The sequence below is a fragment of the Cnephaeus nilssonii genome (assembly GCF_951640355.1).
Source record: "Cnephaeus nilssonii genome assembly, chromosome: 12".
In the NCBI taxonomy this organism is placed as follows: domain Eukaryota; kingdom Metazoa; phylum Chordata; class Mammalia; order Chiroptera; family Vespertilionidae; genus Cnephaeus; species Cnephaeus nilssonii.
In genome coordinates this window covers 68,613,114-68,635,268 of record NC_137083.1, presented here as the reverse complement: position 1 = coordinate 68,635,268, position 22,155 = coordinate 68,613,114, and the positions used below count along the sequence as shown (strand labels likewise).

The 22,155-nt window shown below is 38.1% G+C and overlaps 1 protein-coding gene across 1 annotated transcript in view; it reads left to right on the top strand.

Annotated features, from left to right (window-relative positions):
• The window catches only part of ING3 (inhibitor of growth family member 3), a 36,043-nt gene extending 14,878 nt beyond the window's left edge, over positions 1–21,165 (top strand). Inside the window, exons 5-12 of the mRNA XM_079786228.1 lie at positions 10,871–10,967; positions 12,733–12,804; positions 13,581–13,700; positions 13,973–14,130; positions 14,645–14,838; positions 17,190–17,382; positions 18,515–18,553; positions 20,371–21,165. Of these exons, the coding sequence (XP_079642354.1) occupies positions 10,871–10,967; positions 12,733–12,804; positions 13,581–13,700; positions 13,973–14,130; positions 14,645–14,838; positions 17,190–17,382; positions 18,515–18,553; positions 20,371–20,487 (990 nt within the window). The 3' untranslated portion in view covers positions 20,488–21,165. The remainder of the gene's footprint in view (positions 1–10,870; positions 10,968–12,732; positions 12,805–13,580; positions 13,701–13,972; positions 14,131–14,644; positions 14,839–17,189; positions 17,383–18,514; positions 18,554–20,370) is intronic.
• The last annotated feature ends 990 nt before the right edge of the window (positions 21,166–22,155 follow it).

Here is a 22,155-nt window from a genome sequence, read left to right as displayed (position 1 = left end):
TGTCTTCTCCAAACCATCAAACCAAGTAGTTTGGGCACAGATTTCCAGCCCAGTGCCCTTCCCCTTGGCCTGAGAACACAGAGATGCACAGAGACCCAGCAGCTTAGCAGTGGGGGAGAGGTGCCACTCATGCACAAAAGATCAATTGTGCATGACCAATCCTCTTTCCCAAACCACACAGGCTAAGTCTCTGACCAACTTTCTGCTCAAAGTCCTTCTACAGAATAGAGGGCCTGTCAAAGTCACTGCTGTGTGTACCTAGCAGACCCCTCTGTCCCCGAGCGCTGCTTCGTGGCCCCTCCAGCAGTCCCTAACCAGAGTGAGCTGCCCAGGTTGATGTTATAAGGAAGACATCACTGTGCTTGGGATGGTGCTGTCCAAATTGATCCTCACTAATTCCCACTGCTGGATGCTATGTGGACTCCCCGTCTTTTCTCTGTTGCTCTCCATTGGGGATCCCTGCAGGGAGCTGAGATCCTGTGCTCCCAATGGGAGGGCTCTGTTGCCACAATATCCCTCAGGCTTCCCGGTTGTACCTGCGCGAGGAGACGCCTGTACTTCCCCCTGTGTTTCCCGTTCTCAACATTTCAGATCAGCTACACTTCTCTGGTCTTTCAGGATCATTGCTCTGCAGTTTAGCTGTGAGGACAGTCCAGGGTTGGGAGCAAACAGATGGAGATTCCAGATGCAGCCATCTTGGAATTCCCACATTTTCTTTCTTAATCTTAGGAGAACTACTGACCTAGTCGTTCACGGTGGGATACTGAAAGTCATCCTAGTCTCTTCTTTGTCCCTAACTTCTCCACATTTTGTTAATCACCATATCTTGTTCATTTTACTTTCTAACTACCTCTCATTATCCCTTCCTCTCCACTTCAGCCTGCTGTAGTTCAAGTGACTTTAAAATAAAAAAATTGACTGGAATGCCTTTCCTTTCATCTTTGCTTGGTAAACTTTATCCATCTTTCATAATCCTGTGTAAGCATTGCTTCTTTATTAAAGTCATCTCAATCATCTTGATAGTTGTCATTTATATCTAGAAGAGACTTGACCATTTACAACAGAAAAGCCACACAAGAGTGATTTAAACACATGATTTATTTTTCTCTTTAGTAAAATAACTATTAAAGGAGACAGTCCAGGGCTTGTATGGCTACTTCAACATCCTCAGTGCCCCAGACTCCTTCCAGTCTGTTCCCACTCTGGGCAAGTAGAATTGCAGTAGGGGATTACTCAAAAGGGTGCATTTAGCAGTTTCAGTCACCTCCTTTAAAGATCCTCCCTGGAAATCTCACTAGCTGCAAGGGAGGCTGAGGTATGGCACATTGCAGGCCCAGGTATGTGGGATTCTGTCAGGGAAAAGGAGAGAAGGCATATTGAGGAGGTGATACACAGTTTGTGCCTTGCCCTAACACTCAACAACATCATGCCAGCCTCCAAATCATTGTTAATCCCAGGAATTTATTATTACTCGAATCACATTGTAATTATTTATTTACCTCTTGTTGGTGTGTTTGTGTTTTCCCTGCTCTAAATGTCAAGAACTATGTCCTCTGTAAATATTTGTGGAACAAAATCACCTGAATAAGTTGATGGAGAAAAAGGAGCAGTAACATGACTCCCAAGATATGAGTCTGAGGGACGGATAGAGTTTAATGGTGCCGTTGTTGGTGTCAGATATATTTTAGTTGGGTCACTATTTCTCAGAAGGCAATAGAGTTACATTTTAGTGTGCTGAGATTGGTTTGGTAGACTGCAGTGCAAATCGCTTCTTTTCAAAGTATGGCTTTAAACCAGGAAAAGCGAAAGTCATACAGTTCAGATCAGTTTAGTTTCCTTTATGGACTCATTTTCAGAGACCAAACAATCTTATGATCCATGTTTTTGCTCAGATCTTTTTGGTGTCCCTCTTTTTCAATTGCTCTCAATTTTATTAGTTTCCTCAGTTAGGAAAGATTTTCTTCTCTGATACATAAGCTCATTTGGAAAGTTCTTCTAAAACAGAATTTATAGATGTGCCTTCAACAAAAGGCTCTGGTATAAAAATATTAACACTTATTGTGATACATGTGTCTTGGAATTTTTAAATAAAAAATATCTTCTGCTTAATAATTATACATTACATATAAATTTATCATTCTTTTCAATTTCTTTGCTTTTAGGGAAGTTCCTTTTAAATCATGACAAACATTTATTAAATGTTATTAGACCTTACTATACAGAGTAACAGCAATACGGGACTTCCAGTTAACTCATTCCCAATAAAGTCTTATTATTTTTGGAAAATAAAAAATATTAGAGGCAACCAGGGCCCTGAGAGTAGCTGAGGTTCTTAATTATTCTGTACCCTCAGAGCCTGGCTCAATAGACTAGTTGAATTGTATACAAAAGGACAACAAAGACTTTGTATGTGATCTAATCCAGTATTTTCCACACCTTAATCATTTGCATTTCACCTTTAAGGTTTTTATAATATCTCCATTACACCTCTCTATTTACTAAGTACCGTATTTTCCGGCGTATAAGACGACTTTTTAACCCAGGAAAATCTTCTCAAAAGTCGGGGGTCATCTTATAAGCCGGGTGTCATCTTATAGGGCGGGTATATCCCAAACTCTATATTTTAACTGGAAAACTTGGGGGTCGTCTTATACGCCCAGTCATCTTATACGCCGGAAAATACGGTATGTTTTTAAAAACTATATTTTTTATTGATTTTTTTACAGAGAGGAAGGGAGAGGGATAGAGGGTTAGAAACATTGATGAGCTAGAAACATCGATCAGCTGCCTCCTGCACACCCCCTACTGGGGATGTGCCTGCAACCAAGGCACATGGCCTTGACCAGAATTGAACCTGGGACCCTTCAGATGCTCTATCCACTGAGCCAAACCAGTTAGAGCACTAAGTACATTTTTAAATGAAAGTTTAAAACTTAAAAATTTGATATTACTTGTATAAATGGAAACTAGCATTGTAAATAAATAATTATTAAAATGTTAACACCAATTATACACCCTCCTTGGAATTCTTGTGCTTTGTGCGCTGCACTGTATTGCCAGAGTGGCTTGTGGTATTTGAACACTTTGTGCTTGAGGCCAAGAAATTTACTTTATTAGCCTCACAAGTAATTGCAATCAAACATAATGGAATCATTGACTTGTTAAAGTAGGGAGGTCACTAAATGGATTTGCCATCTCAAATTGTTCTACTCCCCAACATATCTATACTAATAATATAGGAATATGCAAATTGTCCAGGATGCCGTCACAGTAACAGTAATGACTGAACAGCAGGCTGCATGGGGCGACCAGGCTGGCAGGGGGCACAGTTGGGGGCAACCAGGCTGGCAGGGGGGGCAGTTGGGTGCGACCAGGCCGGCAGGGGGGGCAGTTAGGGGCGACCAGGCTGGCAGAGAGGGGCAGTTGGGGGTGGCCAGGCCTGCAGGGGGGCAGTTGGGGGCAACCAGGTCGGCAGTGGTGGCAGTTGGGGGCAACCAGGCCAGCAGAGTGGGGCAGTTGGGGGTGGCCAGGCCGGCAGTGGTGGCAGTTGGGGGCGACCAGGCTCGCAGTGGGGGGCAGTTGGGGGCAGCCAGGCTGACAGGGGGAGCAGTTAGGGGTGATCAGGCTGGCAGGCAGAGGCAGTTAGGGGGATCAGGCTGGCAGGGGGGCAGTTAGGGGCAATCAGGCAGGCAGGCAGGTGAGCAGTTAGGAGCCAGTGGTCCTGGATTGTGAGAGGGATGTCAGACATTTCCCGAGGGGTCTCAGATGGAGAGGGTGCATCCGAATTTCGTGCATCCGGCCTCTAGTCTATATATATATATATATATATATATATAGAAAAGTGTAATATTGTAATATGCAAATCAACCGGACGGCAGACTGACCGGTGGGTTATGACGCACACTGACCACCATGGGGCAGATGCTCAATGCAGGAGCTTCCCCCAGCCCTCAGGCCCCGATTGCCTGATCGGGGCCTGCTGGCCAACTTCTCGGTCCCTCCCCCTGGCTGGCAGGCTCCAATTGCCCAATGGGGAACTGGGAACTGGGGGAGGGGGGGGCGCGTGGCAGCGCTGGGGCCCTGATCACCCAGCTGGTTGCCCCACACACAGAGGGCAACTGGCAGTGGCAGCAGCAGGGGGTGGGGCCAGCTGCTGGCAGCCTGGAATGATCATGCCTGATCACAGGCCAGGTCTAGGGACCCTGCCCATGCACAAATTTCATGTGCCGGGCCTCTAGTCAACACTAAACATCCAAGTGAAAGTTTCTATAAATATTAAAGAGAAGTTAAATTCTGGCAAGATTTAACATTTGAGAGCTTAGAATGCTATGTACTTGAGAGGTGAGTAGATAGTACATAGTGTAAGTGTAAAACTACAGTACTTTTTATTCATAGATCATTCACTCTGTAAACAGTGGCATCTCTACTAATTCAGTTCTTCATAGTGGGAGAGTATAACTTTCACTCAGCAAATATTTATAGAACTCCAGCTATAAACAGTTACTGGTGGTAGGTGGGCAGTAATGACAGATAGTTCATTCATATAAGCAAACTAGTAAATAAAGATTACTTTAGATTTTGCTAAGTGCTATAAAGGATATAAACATTATGGAGAGAGGGAAAAAGAATAACTGGGGGAGGTTGTTAAGACTATATTCAGGATAAATGTAATTTTCAAGAGGTGACAATTGAGGTGACACTTGGAAAATGAGAAAGAGCCAGCCATGTGAAAAGCTTAAGGAATAACGTTTCAGGGAGATGAAGTACCAAGTGCAAAGTCTGAGGTGAAAAAAGGGCAGAATGAACCAGGAAAACGGCCATTGTGGTTGAAGTATAGTGAGAAAGGAGGAGTGGAATGAGGAGGCAGGCAGGAGCCAGCCCATGCAAGGCCGTGCAAGTCAATGAAGCTGTGTGGCTTTTATTCTAAAAGTAATGGGGCCTGTTTGTTTGTTTGTTTGTTTGTTTTTTCTCCCCCTGCCCCCCCCCCCGAGCCTGTTTTCAATTGGGTTATTTGTTGTTGTTGTTGTTTTGGTGTTGAGTTTTATAAATTCTTTATAAATTTTGGATATTTGCCCCTTATCAGATGTATCATTGGCAAATATGTTCTCCCATTCAGTGGGTTGTCTTTTGGGCAAAAGACCTGAATAGACACTTCTTCAAAGAGGACATACAGATGGCTAATATACATATGAAAAGATGCTCAACATCAATATTCATCAGAGAAATTCAAATTAAAACCACAAGGAGATATCACCTCACACCTGCCAGAATGGCTACCATTAACAAATCAACAAACAAGTGTTGGTGAGGATGTGAAGAAAAGGAGCCCTCGTGCACTGTTGGTGGGAATGCAGATTGGTCCAGCTACTGTGGGAAGCAGTATGGAGTTACTTCAAAAAATTAAAAATAGAACTGTCTTATGACCCAGCAATACCATTCTTAGGAATTTCTCTGAAGAAACCTGAAACATTAATTCGAAAGAATATGTGTCCCCCTATGTTCATTACAGCGTCATTTACAAAAGCCGGAATTAAGTGCCCATTTATATAATAAAAACCCAGTGGTCTTAACGCTGTAATGACCAAAGACCGGTCACCAGGAGGCTGCGTGCCTGGCGAGGCAGGGCTGTGTGCACAATGAGGTGCGCGTGAGTGGGCGGGGCTGCGTGCACAGCGAGGCGCGTGCGGGTGGGCGGGGACTTGACTCTGGGTCCCGCAGCGGCTTAGGGGAGTCCCGGGTCTCGCACAATTTCCCACGGGTCTGGGTCTTATGTGATTTTGCACGCTGGGTCACTAGTTAGTAGATAAATGCCAGGGCTGACCGACAGACCCTGAGTAACGAATGATTACTCTGACACACATTTCTGTGAAAGAGAGGGCTAAGGGACTACATGGCTTGAGAAACCAAACAGCCCTGTTCGCCTGCCTCATTAGGCTTTTATTGTAACAACAGCTTGAACTACAATTAACTATTAGATACTATCAGTAGGGTAAGCATCCTTGAGAAGACACATGCATCTGCAGTGTCCTTTAAGCAAGGACGTCTAAAGACTAAACAAAGATTTCAGTAAAACACCTGGGGTCTCAGACTTGTTTGGAAAAGTTAACGCAGGGTCTGCCGCCTTCGGCAAGGTCCCCTAGGGGCCTCCAACCTTTCAGAAATTCCTCCTTATAGACTTTCCAACCAAGTCCTGTGCTTCCCCACAGATAAGGGGGTAAAAAATCCGTGGTACATTTACTCTGCCATAAAAGGAAGAAAATTTTACCTTTGCAACAACATGAAAGGACCTAGAGAACATTATGCTAAGTAAAATAATACAGTCAGAGAAAGACAAGTGCCATATGATTTCACTCATGGAATTTAATGAACAAACTGAACTACCAAGCAAAATAGAGACAAACTCATAGATAGAGACCAAGCAAACGGCTCTAATGGGTGGCGGAAGGGTGGGGGGGTGGGGAGGGAAGTGATGTGAGCCAAAGAGGAAAAAAAAGAGGTTAGAGAACTCATGGACATGGACAACAGTGTGGTTGTTGGGGGCGGGGGGGGGGGTGGTAAGAGAGGGGATTGGAGGTGGAAGAGGTCATAGAGGGGATAGATGGTGATGGAAAAATTTTTTTAAATTAAAAGCAATGGGAGGCCAATGAAGGATTCTAACCGGAGGAGTGAACTATACCTTAGAGAAGGTTGATATATGCTTTGCTTAAACACATTTTATGGCAACCTGATAAGTAAGCATGTATTATTTTGACAGATTTTAAGCTATAACAATTTAGTATATAATCGTGTTTGATTTTGCCTGTCAATGTTTTACTATAGCATAATATTTAATTGCATTATTTTTCATTGAAATATTTTGTTTGCTTTTAAAATCAGTGGTAAACTTTTTATTCCTATGACCTGCACTGTATATTTATTAAGAAAAGAAACTGGACTGCCTAAATATCAGCAAATGAAAATTGTATGGAATTTGGGTTCAATATAACTAAAAATATCAGTGTCTTTTAGTGAAATTTGACTAACAGAAAAAATACCTATCTTGTATTGCAATAATCCCCTTCTTGAATCTTGATACTCATAATCATATACAATTGTTTGTGTTCCTCAGCCAGATGTCACTGTCTATGGCTGCATTAGATTACAATACCTAATAAAGTTCATTTATGTATGCTCGGATAAAATTTGAGATTTAGTTAATGCTTGAATGATTTTAACAGTCAGTTACAGTGCCCACTACCCTTGAACTTGTTCTTTTTTATACCTTTGCCTATTCCTGAGATGGTTATATTTCAGGCTCACATTTTACCTATAAATTTGAGAATTCTTCATCTGATACTCTAATGAATGAAATATATGTTTGACCTTTTGATTTGTCTCTTATCTTTACTGTCTTTTAGGAAGATGATTAGATGTAGTTCATGTGCTAATGCCTCAACTATTTGATTCAGCCTAAAGATGGATCAAATTTTCATCTAGTTTAAATATAATTCAGAGATGGAAAGAATAATTTTCATGACTTATCAGAGAAATAATTTGCCATCATGGTTCCTTTTTCTTCACCAATTTATCCTTCTTATTCACTACTACCTGATCTTTTCATGGATAGAAATTTATCTCTTATTGCCCTGGATTTCAGCTTAGGGACTGAGTGCTCATTTTGAAAGGGTAAGCTAGGCATCTAAATTTTAGAATTTGACCATATTGGGAACCATTCATCATGTAGAAACTTTTACAAAGCTATATGTATTTAGTTAAGTTTGGGTCCTCAGGGACACATGAAAATTTGAATATTAGAACACTGGGAGAGTTGAAAGAGAATAAAGGATTACAACTATGGAAGAATGTTAAAGAGTGAATGAGGTTTTTTTATTTCATGCAGGGGGCCAACTGTGACTTAAACATCTTTATAATCATGAATATGTTAAATAATGTTGAAAAAATTTCCTTTGTCTCTAAAGAGGTCAGAAAAAGGATAATAGATGTAAACTTAAAGCAGTGTTGATTGGGGTTATAGGATATGTTTTTTGGCTTTAAGGAAACTTATTGCTAGCATTTGTTGACATTAAGTAGGGAACAACTCAATAATCAGAGTCTATGGTTAGCTTTGTGTTAGTAATCTGTGGTCAATGGATCAGTACCCTCTTTACTGCTGTAAATCAGTCTTATGGGGTTAGGGGTGTGTGCAGGGGTGGCATAACTAGGTTCTTGCTTTGTCTGTAAATTGTGGGGCCATTATCATGATCAGTTAGAATAGATGCTTTAACCATTCAGAATCATGTAGGTAGAGGGAGAGCACTTTATATAGAGTACAGTCAAGTTCAATTAAGCTCTTGCTAGGGCTGCTTAACACTAAGTATCCCGGTGCTTTATAGCTTAAATTAAATATTGTGAGCAACTTACTTTCCAACTTCTAATTTGATTTAGTAGGAATGGTGAATCTAAGAAAGTCCTCACTAAGTGATAATTGCTAATAAATAAATAACTAATAAATGAATTTGTAATCTTTTTTTACATACCTGTAGGTGGGAATGATTGGAAGCTGTTTTACAAAGTTGCCCACCACAGTGTAGTTAAGGCTTTTCTGTGTTTGTTTATTTTAGTTATGAATTTGGATTTTAGAGTTATTAATTCTTTGGGTTCCATTGCTTTTTTTGAACTAGTATTGGAAATTCTTTTCATCATTATTTCCCATGCTTTCAGGTGTAATAAACCTTATCAGCACTGTCTGTCGTATAGTAAAGCGATCTTAACTGCAGGGATGGAGTGAGTGAAGTGTGTATGATGTCTTCATCTTCCCCTGACCCCACTCCCCCAACCGAGATTCCAACGCTCTTCCTCTCTATACCATATATACCTGTTACAGGCCACACCATACTTTACTTTCTTTTTCTCTAAGAATACTATTTGTCTTCCTGTCTCTACTTTCCAATTATTACTCCCTTTTCTGTATATTTGCCATCCATTCTTCACTAACATACAAACTTCCAGTGTTTTATTTTTTGGGGTGCTTACTTCTGACTTTTTCAGCTGTTGCTTATTTGTTACATCTAGAATAAAGATGTATTTCAAAACTTTATTATATTAATAAATATAATAAATTAATTATATAAATCTTATATAAATCTTGATTTGTTAGCTACATTCTAATTATTATGAAGATAGGGATTCTCTCATACTTCATGTATCCTCCAAGCAATCCAGTGCTAAGCACATAATAAGAACTCAGTATTTATTAGTAGTATATTTGTAGGTAGGAAAAGTGGTGGATTAAGTGGTCTTGGAATTTAAATATGAGTATTTTTTCTGATTTCCCTTGAGATTAAATTTTGACAATGTAAAATATATTCTCGAATAACTGAGGTCTGTGTTCACACTTTATTTTTGGAAAGGATGCTCAATCACCTGCAGGTTCTTTGAATAGGAGCAAGTGTCCATAATGTGTGACCTTACAGGATTTTAAATATTATAATTACAACCAAGCTCTGAAAAATAACTTGTGTGTGAAGATGGAGGGACAGTTGGGCTTTAAATTATTGAAAAATCGCAAACCAACACCACAGTGGTTGCTGTTTTAATATACAAAATACAAATAATAAGATAATATTCCTATTTTTTCAAATTGAATTATATTACTCTGAGTTAAAAAAAACAGTTGGCTTCTGCATATACAAGTTCAGAGGATAATGTTAGGCATAAATGGTGAAACACAATTTATTACATATAGATCAGAGTTAAATCTCATTTCTGTAATGCAGTAACTATTGACTTAATCCCTATGAGCCTTAGTTTCTTCTTATGAAATAGAAACAATAATAACCTATCTCAAAAGGTTAGAGGGAGGGTTAGAAAAAAATAGACCATCTAATGCATCAAGCACTTTACCGAGTATCTAACACACAAATTGTCTCCTCTACTTTTCTCCCCTCCCCCCTTATTTTAGATACACATTATTCAATTGAAATTCTTAAAAGTTTTTGCTCTTGTACCAGAGACATTTTGATATTTGTAAGAAAGTGACTAATTATAACAGTGATCCTATGGGAAATTAGAGTTTGAAAAAGAGTTTGTCAATAATGCAACATGAATATTTTTTCAAAGAATTTATGATTTTTTTCTTTCACTTCAAAGTAGTACATTTGAAAAAATAATTAATATTAAGCTTAAAAAATAAATGAAGACTTGTTGCTAGTTTGAGGTATCATATAATTTTCTGAAATCAGTCAAAAGATCTCTAGGTGAATGAGAAAATAAAATTTGCCACCTTTACAAGGGCAATAGTTTTATAGTAAAACTATTTTAACCAGGCTCTTTGAGGAATGCAGTTTTCTGGCTAAAAATTCCTTTTGTTTCAACCCTTTACATAAATGTTTCACTTTCCTGCCTTAGAGAAATATATGTATAGAATATCATAGCTTCTTTGTTTGTAGACTGAGGGTCTTTCATTGCTCATTCTAAATAACAATGATGTGGTATGGCAGTGTGGATGGCCTTGTTATGAGTAGGGTCAGATTAGGCTACAAGTAATCCAGGGCATACTATGAAAAGTTACCAGCCCTCCTGCACTTCCCTCCTTCCCCAACTCCCTAATATCATTGTTGCTTTACTTTTTATATACCACTTTTTTTCAGACATTTTCTAACAAATTGCAGTCTGCTTTCTTAAAACTTAAAATTTATTAAAGGAGACTCCGGAGATTATTTAGCCAGCATCTTCATTTTATAGATGAATAACCTGAAGTATAGGTTAATAGATCTGCTCAAGGATGCAAAACAGATTCATGAACAGAAACAAAGATGTAGGTTTCCTCATTAAACTGACACTTCAATAGTGTCCCATATTTGGTGGTTATCTTTGATCTTCTTTGAAACAGGTAGATCGACACTTGAGAAAGCTGGATCAGGAACTCGCTAAGTTTAAAATGGAGCTGGAAGCTGATAATGCTGGAATTACAGAAATATTAGAGAGGCGTAAGTAAAACTTAACATTTTCCATCAATGTTGGACAGTATGTGTGCAAGTCACTGAGGAGACACTGGCCCACAGAGACTTCTCAGATCCTGCGCTCGGTGGATGGTGGCAACCGGGTCGGAGAGCTTGGACCTTGGCAGTTGAAACTGTTTGGGTCATGGAAATGGAGAGAGATAACATACAATATTCTCACTGGCTATGAAAATAATATGTTAAGTCATTCCATTTTTTAATATGCATATGTGCTAGTGAGCTGAATGGTAAGAGCAGAGATTTAAAGAAAAATAACCATCTAGAAACAAGTCTACCATTTGTCATTAAATGTATTGACTTTGCCCGGCCCGCTTAGGCTTTGTATAAATTGTAAGCTTTGAAGAAGGTTATTATTTCTCCTTAAGAATCGTTTTAAGGCTTTTCCTCAACTGTGTCAATAAGAAAAATTTTAATAGGTTCCACAGTCCTGTCTCTTTCCTCTAAACTTTCTCGGATCAGCGAGAAGCCATTTTAGCATTTCTTTGCAAGGGTCAGCTTGATCTCTTGCTCTGGTTACCCTTATAACTTATTAGGTTTAACTAAGGAGACTTCCCAAAAGTGGAGACATAAGCTTTGTTTCTTTAACTAATTTAGCATTTATTCCAACCTAAATAGGTGATGTCCATAAAAGCATATAGTGTGGTGTTAAGCCCAGAGTAGACACCAGCTAAATGTTAGTGAGCCAAATCAGTATTGTGGCTGATTTTTACTAGAATCTAGTAAAGGGCTCAAACATCTTTTTTACTTGGTGCATTTCCGTGGCAAGAACATGTACATATTTCTGCACACACATACCCAAAAAATTTACTTGCAGTGTTAGGTTATGTATCTCTGTTGATATACTCTGTTAATATACTTTTGTCAACTAGAGAGCAGCCAGGTATGAATCCATAGCTGCATTTTGTATTCAAAAGTAGATCCATCAATTTAAATGACCATTTAATTGATTTGTGATATTTTTATTCCAGGGGAACCCTATCTGGATAATAATAAGTATTTTGAGACAAAATAAGATGTCCTTTAGCTGCTTTGATTTTTTGTTTGTTTTTTTGACATGCTGTAACAGCAATTCATGCCTATTCAGTACTGCAGGAAGGGTCATGAAGCATCCTCATAAGGACACAGACAAATGCAACTAAATTGGATCAAGATACAGAAACTGAACCACCCTATGCCCTGCCACAATTTCATCTCAAGGGATCACAATAAACCCAGAACATTTATTTAAAAGTATTGTAAAGCTTGGCAGTAGATTCTATGCTTCACTTTTCACAAGCAAAATCCCTTTACTATCTTAGGTCATTTTAATGATCAAAGAATTTCCTTTTGTATAGTAATGTCCCGTTGCTTAATAGTTTAGGATCTCCCATACAAAAGTCTTCAACTCAGTAAAACTGGGTTGAGTTATAATATCCATTCATCCACTTACTAGTATTTGGTACCTATTGTTGTGCATTCCCTTAATCGAAATTAGCATGCCTTGACCTGTTTTGTACTTAAGGTGAATATTGAGAAATGGATTACTTATTGTTTACAGAAAGTATGAAATTGATTCAGGGTGAAATTGACAGTGGTGACCTAATGTGTTTGACTAAAGTGACACAGGCATGTACATCAGAGTTTGTTAGTCCTCTGCCGGGTAAGGGTACACAGTACCTGTAGTTGATTGACATGTAAAGTTCTGTGGTGACAGTTAATGACAGTGAATCTCTCTGTCTTTTTTTTTTTTCAGGATCTTTGGAATTAGATACTCCTTCCCAGCCAGTGAACAATCACCATGCTCATTCACATACTCCAGTGGAAAGTAAGTTTGGTTTATTAGTACAAATAAAATTAAATAGAATTAAAAGCTGATATTACCTGTATATTTTTTATGAGATCTACAAAACTGATTGAAACATAAGTATCTTTCCCTTCCTTTTATTTTGTTAGATATATATTTGTCATTGCAATTATTGGTAGACTTTTCTTCACTTGGGAAAAGCATCTTTGATTTGGGAACAGGGATCTGTTTTTCCCTGGAATCCATAGAGGAAGACTATATGGTACTAATAGCAGCATATACTTCCTACACACAAATACCTGAGGCAAACAACAAAGTACTCCATGGCGGGCTCTTTGTCTTTTTCATTCTTGCTTCTCCAGTGCTTAGTCTACTGCTTGGCAGAAATAACGTTTCACCTAGTGACTAAGTGAATGGTTAGTCAGTTGCCTTGATGACTATCTGCATTTTTTGACAAATCAATTTGACATGATAGAAGGGTTTATTGAAAATTTATCTAAATTGTAGATAATGTTTTCAAAACAGAATTTCCCTCTTGCTACATGTGAACCCATGGTGCATTAATGGATTAACTTCAATACTTTCCTACTAAAAATTTTTTAAATGTCTAAGAAATTTGCTCTTGATAAAACATGTGACATAGAGTTCTGTTTGTCCTGTCTTATAAGAAAACATAATGTTCTGTATTTCATGAGGAACTCAGGTCATAAACTGTACCAGTTTACAATTAAATGCAAGTATTATGCAATATCCAGAGTTCTCTAAAGTTAAAAAACACATGGATTCTTTACATGCAGAAAGGAAGTATAATCCTACTTCTCACCATACGACAGCAGACCATATTCCTGAAAAGAAGTTTAAATCTGAAGCTCTTCTATCTACCCTAACATCCGATGCCTCTAAGGAAAATACACTAGGTAAGTTTATTCTTAAATGTGATTGGTTGCTTTTGCTTGTTCATGTTAAAATAAGGGAAAATGAAAGCATTCAGAATTAATGAATATACAGATTCTTTTCCTGGTTAATTTCTACATAAGGAGAAAGAAGAAAAAGAAAAAATATGATAATTTTATAGAGACATGAAAATTTTAAATTAATGATTATATCTGTGGTGAGAAATAATGTATTTTAAACACACTAACATTATGTTCTCTCTGACCATTTCTATTTATTCTTTAATTCTACACAGGTTGTCGAAATAATAATTCTACGGCCTCATCCAACAATGCTTACAATGTGAATTCCTCCCAACCTCTGGCATCCTATAATATTGGCTCATTATCTTCAGGAACTGGTGCAGGGGCAATTACCATGGCAGCTGCTCAGGCAGTTCAAGCTACAGCTCAGGTAAAAAACGGAAAAGGTTTGGGAACATGGTGTTTTGTTTTGTTCGAAATATTGGCAGATTCTAGTAGAAACAACTAGGTGTGAACAAGAAGTTTTCTTAATTGCATAGGTTCATTTTTAAATCATAGTTTTATGATACCTGATATTTATTTAAAGAAATGAACATGTAGAAATTACTTGCTCGATAATGAAAAGTAAAAAATAGATTCATATAATCTCATGCAGATTCCTTCTCACAATAATTATTCATGATGTCCATATTCTTGACTATAGCACCTGCTAGGACAATACTTGGTTCTATCTACCCATTCCAGCGCGTTCTCCGTAGCCTCAGAACATAGGTTGCCTTGATTTTAAATTCTTTGCATAAAATAGCTTAAAATTACAATGATGAAAATGGTTTAAACAAAATAAAGTAGTATTGGTTAAACCAAAGTAATGTAACTAGTAACACTTGAGAAAGAAAATCTACATATTTATGTATATTAATACTATCAATGAATGTCTATTCAAGATGAAAGAGGGCCGAAGGACATCAAGTTTAAAAGCCAGTTATGAAGCATTTAAAAATAATGACTTTCAGCTGGGAAAAGAATTTTCAATGCCCAGGGAAACAGCTGGCTTTTCATCATCTTCAGCGCTCATGACTACATTGACACAGAATGCCAGTTCATCAGCAGCAGACTCACGGAGTGGGAGAAAGAGCAAGTAAGTCTGATTGCTACGGGAGCCCTGCCCCTTTACCAAGTGTGCAGCTGGCGGGGCACCCACTGGCTTTCAGGTCAAACAGGCAGCATAGAGGGATCAGGATGCTTGGAGAGGTGAAAGACATGACATTGTCATTCACACTGTCATACTTTGGAGAGGTAAAGTCTTTAAAAAGGGTTAAGAGTCTTTAATATTCTAGTCTTAAATTGGGTATATTAATTATTTCTGTTTACTTTTATTCACTAGGATAAACCATTTTATGAAACTTCATTTATAACCTCTTATTTTAGGTAAATTAATACATAAAATACAAATTATATCCTGGGAATTTTAAATAAGATTCTTCATTTTGATTAAGAACAAGGTGTCTTAATTCTTGGTCTTATGTCCCCAAAATTGAAATTATGAAAATATCCCTAGATTTTGTATATTACACTCTTAGGATGATTATATTAACTGTAAATATGAAAACAATGGTACTTAGCAATGTCTGTCCTAAGTACCTGCATATGCTAGGTGTTCACACATAATGAAAGTTCAAATGCTAGGTCAACAGAATTACTTACCTAATAATCCTATATAATAAAGAGGTAATATGCAAATTGACCGTCACTCCAACACACAAGATGGCCACTCCCATGTGGACACAAGATGGCCACCACAAGATGGCCAGGAGGGGAGGGCAGTTGGTGGTGATCAGGTCAGCAGGGGAGGGCAGTTGGGGGGGACCAGGCCTGCAGTGGAGGGCAGTTGGGGGGGACCAGGCCTGCAGGGGAGGGCAGTTGAGGGTGACTAGGCCTGCAAGGGAAGACAGTTGTGGGTGATCAGGCCTGCAGGGGAAGGCAGTTAGGGATGACCGTGCCAGCAGAGGAGGGCAGTTGGGGGGGGACCAGGCCTGCAGGGGAGGGCAGTTGGGGGGCCACCAGGCCAGCAGGGAAAGGCAGTTAGGGGGGACCAGGCCAGCAGGGAAGGGCAGTTAGGGGCGACCAGGCTGGCAAGGGAGGGCAGTTAGGGGTGACCAGGCCGGCAGGGGAGGGCAGTTAGGGGCAATCGGGCCGGCAGGGGAGCAGTTAGGCATTGATCAGGCAGGGGAGTGGTTAGGAGGTCATCAGGCTGGCAGGCAGAAGTGGTTAGGGGCAATCAAGCAGGCAGGCAGGCAAGCGGTTCGGAGCCAGCAGTCCTGAATTGTGAGAGGGATGTCCGTCTGCCCAGTGGGATCGGGCCTAAATGGGCAGTTGGACGTCCCTTGAGGGGTCCCAGATTGGAGAGGGTGCAGCCTATGCTGAGGGACAAACACCCCTGCCCCGTGCATGAATTTTGTGCACCGGGCCTCTAGTTGTATTATAATTTTTTAATGTAGTCTATTTTTGTAAGTCCCTGAAAGAGTGATCAGTGTAGAATTATCACAAAAGTGCTAAGTATTTTAAAAATTAATTCATCTTAATGACCCCAATTTATTATAACTGCTGATGATAAATTTTTGTACTTTTAAAATTGAATTAGCATGCAGATAATGGTAAGTTACTTGTGAATTTTAAAACTTTTGGTTTCCTGTCCTACACAGGTAAGTATTCACACATCGGTTGATGATCATGATCATTTTTACCAAATGCTTTTTTAAAAAATACGTTTTTTAAATTTTTTTTTAGAGAGAGAGTAAGGGAGAGAGAGATAGAAACATTGATGAGAGAGAAACATTGATCAGCTGCCTTCTTCACATCCCATACTGGGGATCAAGCCCGCAACCCGGACATGTACTTGATCAGGAATCGAATCAGTGACCACTTGGGAGGACACTCAACCACTGAACCACGCTGGCCAGGCTCACCAAATGCTTTTGTATACATCTTTGTATTTTAGATTTAGATGAAGACTATTCAGTGTGCTTAAAAATACAAAGAATATCTGTAAGGGAGCCATAACTAATACTAATTCTTAACCCTTTGCACTCGCTTGCTTTTTTCTCGATTCCTTTATTCTAATGCTAACCACATGTAGAGTCACACTCGACATCCGAGTGCAAAAGGTTAAAGATATTGCCTGCAATTTAAGTCAATGTAAATAGTAACTGATTAAAAAATTATTTTAAAAACTTTGAAATATTTTGAAAAAATTTCCTTTTGAATACCTTTATTCTCCAGATAACAAAAAAAATTTAAAGAAAAATAAACCATTATGAAAAATGTTGCTCTTTGTTCTAAACAACTATACTTTTAAATCTATTTATCAGATTACTTTAATTTGGTCTTAAACATTAATTCATATATTTGATTTCATGCCACTTTTATTTAGTAGTTATTCTCAGGTAACTTCTGGATGCTGAGCAAATAAAACTGATGCTGTTTTTTCAGAAACAACAACAAGTCTTCAAGCCAGCAGTCATCCTCTTCCTCCTCCTCCTCTTCCTTGTCATCGTGTTCTTCATCATCAACTGTTGTACAAGAAATCTCTCAACAAACAACAGTCGTACCAGAATCAGATTCAAATAGTCAGGTTGATTGGACTTATGACCCAAATGAACCACGATATTGCATCTGTAATCAGGTAAAAGTCTGGCATGTGTCTATAAAAGCATAATCTGAACAAACTAGGAAAAAACCATTTCATTTTTTTCAAGTGCTATTTTTACTCCAGTTAAAATACCCTTGCTTTTTTTTATATATATACAATTTTCTCTGGCTTTTTATAAAAATGACGTTTGTTGTAAATACAAAGAGTATAAAGAAACATGTAAGTTGTCCATAATCTCAGCCCTCAGATGTAACCTGTAATTAAACATTTTGATGTACCACTACTACATATCCCACGCATATTGTCTTAGTCTGTTCATGTTGCCATAATAGTATTCCACAGGCTACGTGGTTTAAAGAGGAGAACTTTATTTCTCACAGTTCTGGAGACAGTAGTCCAAGATAAAGGTGCTGACTGATTTCATTCCTGGGTTAAGGAAAGGAAATCTTGTCTAAATCTTGGCAATAAAAGTAGGTTACCTACAAATGAACAAAATCAGATTCACCCACAATTTCCCCTCCTTAACACTAAAAATCAGAAGTTGATGAAATACGTATGTAGAACTTGGAGGGAAAAATTTGAGTGTTCCCCCAAAAACTGTTACCCAGAGTAAACTCATTGTTCATGTCCATAGAATCTGAAAGTATGCCATCTAGTTACCTTTTCTGGAAAATTATTCAGTCCATTGAGAATTTCATTGAATTCAGGACTTATGAAGTTGTGCTATAAAGTGCTAGCAGTGAACAGCAAAAAGGAAAATGAGAAAGGACATATAATAGGTAATAAGTTTAGAAGTTTTCAATGAAATGGACTATTGACTGCTAAAATGTAGATGACCTAACGTGACCCAAGAAAAAATAAAAACCTAAGTAGATAAGTAACCAAAAAAGAAACTTAAGGTCTTTAATAAAGGAACCACCCACAAAGATGACTCCCACAGAGCAGGTTCTTTCAGACCTTTAAAGGGCATAAAATTTCTGTGTGTCTCCCCCTATGCCTCCATAAAGTCTTTTGGAAAAAAAATGTAAATGTATAAATCTATGTACCCTGTTTCTTAATGCAAGTGTATATTCAGTGTATTTCTATTTTCTAATAGTATCATAAACAGTTAATTTGGATTTAGATGCTTGTTCTGTAGTCATAATAAGATTTTTCCTTTAACCAGGTATCCTATGGTGAGATGGTGGGCTGTGATAACCAAGATGTAAGTATCACATTTTTCTATTCAGGAATGAAAAAAAGCACATTATTACTTGAATATTTTTATTTATTGTGTCTTTCAGTCTTAGAAAACAGTTTGCAGTTTATGTTAATTCTGTCATATTTGTGCTAGAATATTCCTCTCCAAAATAGCATACTCTCTTAATGTGTTCCCTGTTTTAACTTTTAAAGCTAATTTTATGGTTTTATGCAAATTGTATTTCTCAAAAAGATGTTACATTGTATGAAAATTAGAAACACCCCCTCCCCCTTTGCTAAAGAATATTGTGTTTGCTAGAATCCAATTCACTAATCACAGTGAAGAATTGGAACTTGAAAACAATACATTCTTTCAAGAAGTATGATGCTCAGGTGAAGGGTGGGGATGTTGAGGATCTAATGTGAGATTATTTTCCTCCCATTAGTGTAGTATGTCTTGTTGTACTCTGTAGGTGTCAGCTGATATAAAAAAAAAATCACTTATATAAAAAAATAAAGGAGTCTTGAAATGACTCTTCTTTTGAAAGCTTAATTTTCATTAGAGATAAGCTTTATTGAGTGCTGAGAATATGTCTGTTTAGTAATTTTCACTCCCTCTTTACTTTCATATAACTCTTTTGTCCATCTTTTACTCCAGAGGGGTAACCACTCTGAATTCTATAGAAACCCTACTCAGGAATGTTATCCTAAGAGATTTAAATTTGTAAACAATGTGAAGATTGAGCAGGGTTGGCTAGGTACCTTGAAATTTGGACTTTCTCTGACCCGACAGGGTCCCCAAAACATGTTTGCACAGAAAGAGAAAGACCCTCCTTCCGCTCCCCTCTTTAGACTCACTTGTGGGCTGCTTGTAATTATTCTAAAACAGTATTGCCCAAACAATTAAAGAACACCATTGGAAACTGTCTCCTGGGCTTAGTGTAAATGACAAATAAGATTTCTGTGATTACTCTATCATATTCTGATCTCTCTCATTCCCAGTTACACTCTTCTGAATGCTAAGATTTTCTATGGAAGTGTAGAACTGCCTGATATATTGCAGAGTACAGCACTTTTCCTCTCTGTATATCCAGGAATGGGTTTATCCAAAAGGGAAGGCCAGGGCATTTATGTTTTTAATTACAAGTAGCTTATTCCACTCCATGTGGGAGTGGATAAAGCTGAATCCTATATAATAATCCTATACAATAAAAGGCTAATATGCAAATTGACTGAACTGCAGAACGACCGGTCCCTATGACGTGCACTGACCACCAGGAGGCAGATGCTCAATGCAGGAGCTGCCCCCTGGTGGTCAGTGTGCTCCCTCAGGGTGAGCACTGCTCAGCCATAAATCTGTGGCAGTGCTAAGGATGTCAGTCGGATATCCCCTGAGGGCTCCCGGACTGCAAGAGGGTGCAGGCCAGGCTGAGAGACCACCCCCTCCCCCAGTGCACAAATCTCGTGCACCGGGCCTCTAATAATAAATAAAATCTTTAAAAATACATTTCCTTTTTACATAAGAGACCCATCTCACTTCTTATCTTTAAAAGTTGGTATTAACTTACTCTCCAAGAACATGAAAATTAGTAAATTTTAGTTCATTATTTAGAATTATGGGAATAGATTACACGAATCTCAGTTAACAAAGGTGCATAATTTTTCTGTGCCTCCATTTCCTCATCTCTGAAGCTTATCAGTTGGACCATGTGGTTTATAAATCAGGTCCTAGATCTAAATATTATGTTTCCATTAATCTAATATTCAGTGTAGTGGACATATTTTAATATACTCCCTACTCTTTAGAGGAACTAAAAACTTCTTTGCAATTTTGCTTTCTAGTGCCCTATAGAATGGTTCCATTATGGATGCGTTGGGTTGACAGAAGCACCAAAAGGGAAATGGTACTGTCCACAGTGTACTGCTGCCATGAAGAGAAGAGGCAGTCGGCACAAATAAAGATGGTCATTTCATTTGAGAAAGAGTAAGACTTCAACTAAACATTTTATATAGGACTTTAAAAAAGAAGAAAAGAGAAAGAAGATACAGTGCATTTCCAGGCAACCACTTAAAAGGATTTACATAGGCAATCCTGTAAGATCTTGAACTTGAATTTTATGGGTTGTATTTTAATAATGTAAGTAAATTATTTATGCACTCCTGGTGTGCTATGAATATTATTCCAGTTAGCCTTGGATTCTTTCAGTGGCCAACATATGCAGACATTTGTATTCCTCAGCCGTTTTCACAAAGTAATGGGCATTCTATAATTTAGACTTTAAGAATTCCAACGATGAAGGTTTTAAGAAAAGTATTTTATATTCAACAGGTATGTTCTGCTGCATGTACTGCACTCCAGAGCTGTTATGTAATACTGTATATAAATGGTTAAAAAAAAAAAAAGGTAGTGCTTCTAAAAAGAATTTAAGATAATGGTTTTTTAAATGCCTTTCTAATAAGCTTTGTTTCTTTGTGAAACTACGTTCAGCAGGCTGAAGGAAGTGGTTCATGTGATAAAGTGAGCTGGTGTCCTCTAGAGTACCTGGGTACATAAACAGAAACTCCTGTAGGTAAAAGCTAATCTGTGCCATTAGTCTATATGTCTACATCCAGACCGAGTGCAGTTATGAGGGTGGGAGGGGAGGGACTGAAGGGGAAAGGGTATTAAAGGGATACATTTTTATACCAAATGTGTTTATTTTTTTGTGCAAGTAATCCTTAAAATTGGAATTGTATTAGGTGTTAAAATAAAGTTTTTAAAAAATTACTTGTATTTATACTTTACACACTTAATGAAAATTTCTCAATTCTAATTAAATTCCAATTTTCATAATCTAAAAAGGACCGAGGCCCGAGACACAGAAAGCTGTTTAATCTGTGATTTCTTTAATAATGCTTAGAATTTGTGATGTGAAAATAAGGGAAAGACATTTTTAATGTAAATTTGAAATGCAGATGTATTTTTTTAGATCATCTCTCTGGCTTTTCCTTCAGTTGGAAGGACATGAAAGAAGTCTAATTACAGCAGGTAAAATGAAAATAATGGTTATAGATATTTGACTTAAGGCAGTGTGGCCAATTTAAGTAAAGCAACCCCCTGAATTGGAGCTTAACATTCAATTCTGTTTTTTATTTTACCATATACTAGTATGACAGTTAATTCAAATTTTTAATCACTCTGGGCCTTATTAAACCAGGGTGATGCTAGCTGTAGGAAGTCTCTAAAGCACTTCTATGGTTTTATTCTATAGGTGCTATTTAAATTATAAATTTTGCATACTATTGAGTCTGATCAGTAGAAAAATCCTTAAAGCTTTTAAAATATTTATTATGTCATATTTTTTATATCAAAACGTACTGGGTACATCAGATTTTTACTTTAATGAAAACTACTTATGAGCCTCTTAGAACTTATTCAGAAAACTGTGACGTCTATGCAATGCTACCCAAAGGGTTTGGGGTAGATCGGGGATTTCAAAGGTCTCTTCCAGCTTCCCAGTGCCACAGCTCTGAGCTGCTGCAGTCTGTTTTATAACGGGTCAGCCCATAAAGCTAAGTTAGGCTCATTTGTGGGTTACCGTGATTTCATAGTATCACTAGTATCACGATTTGGTGGTACTCAATATT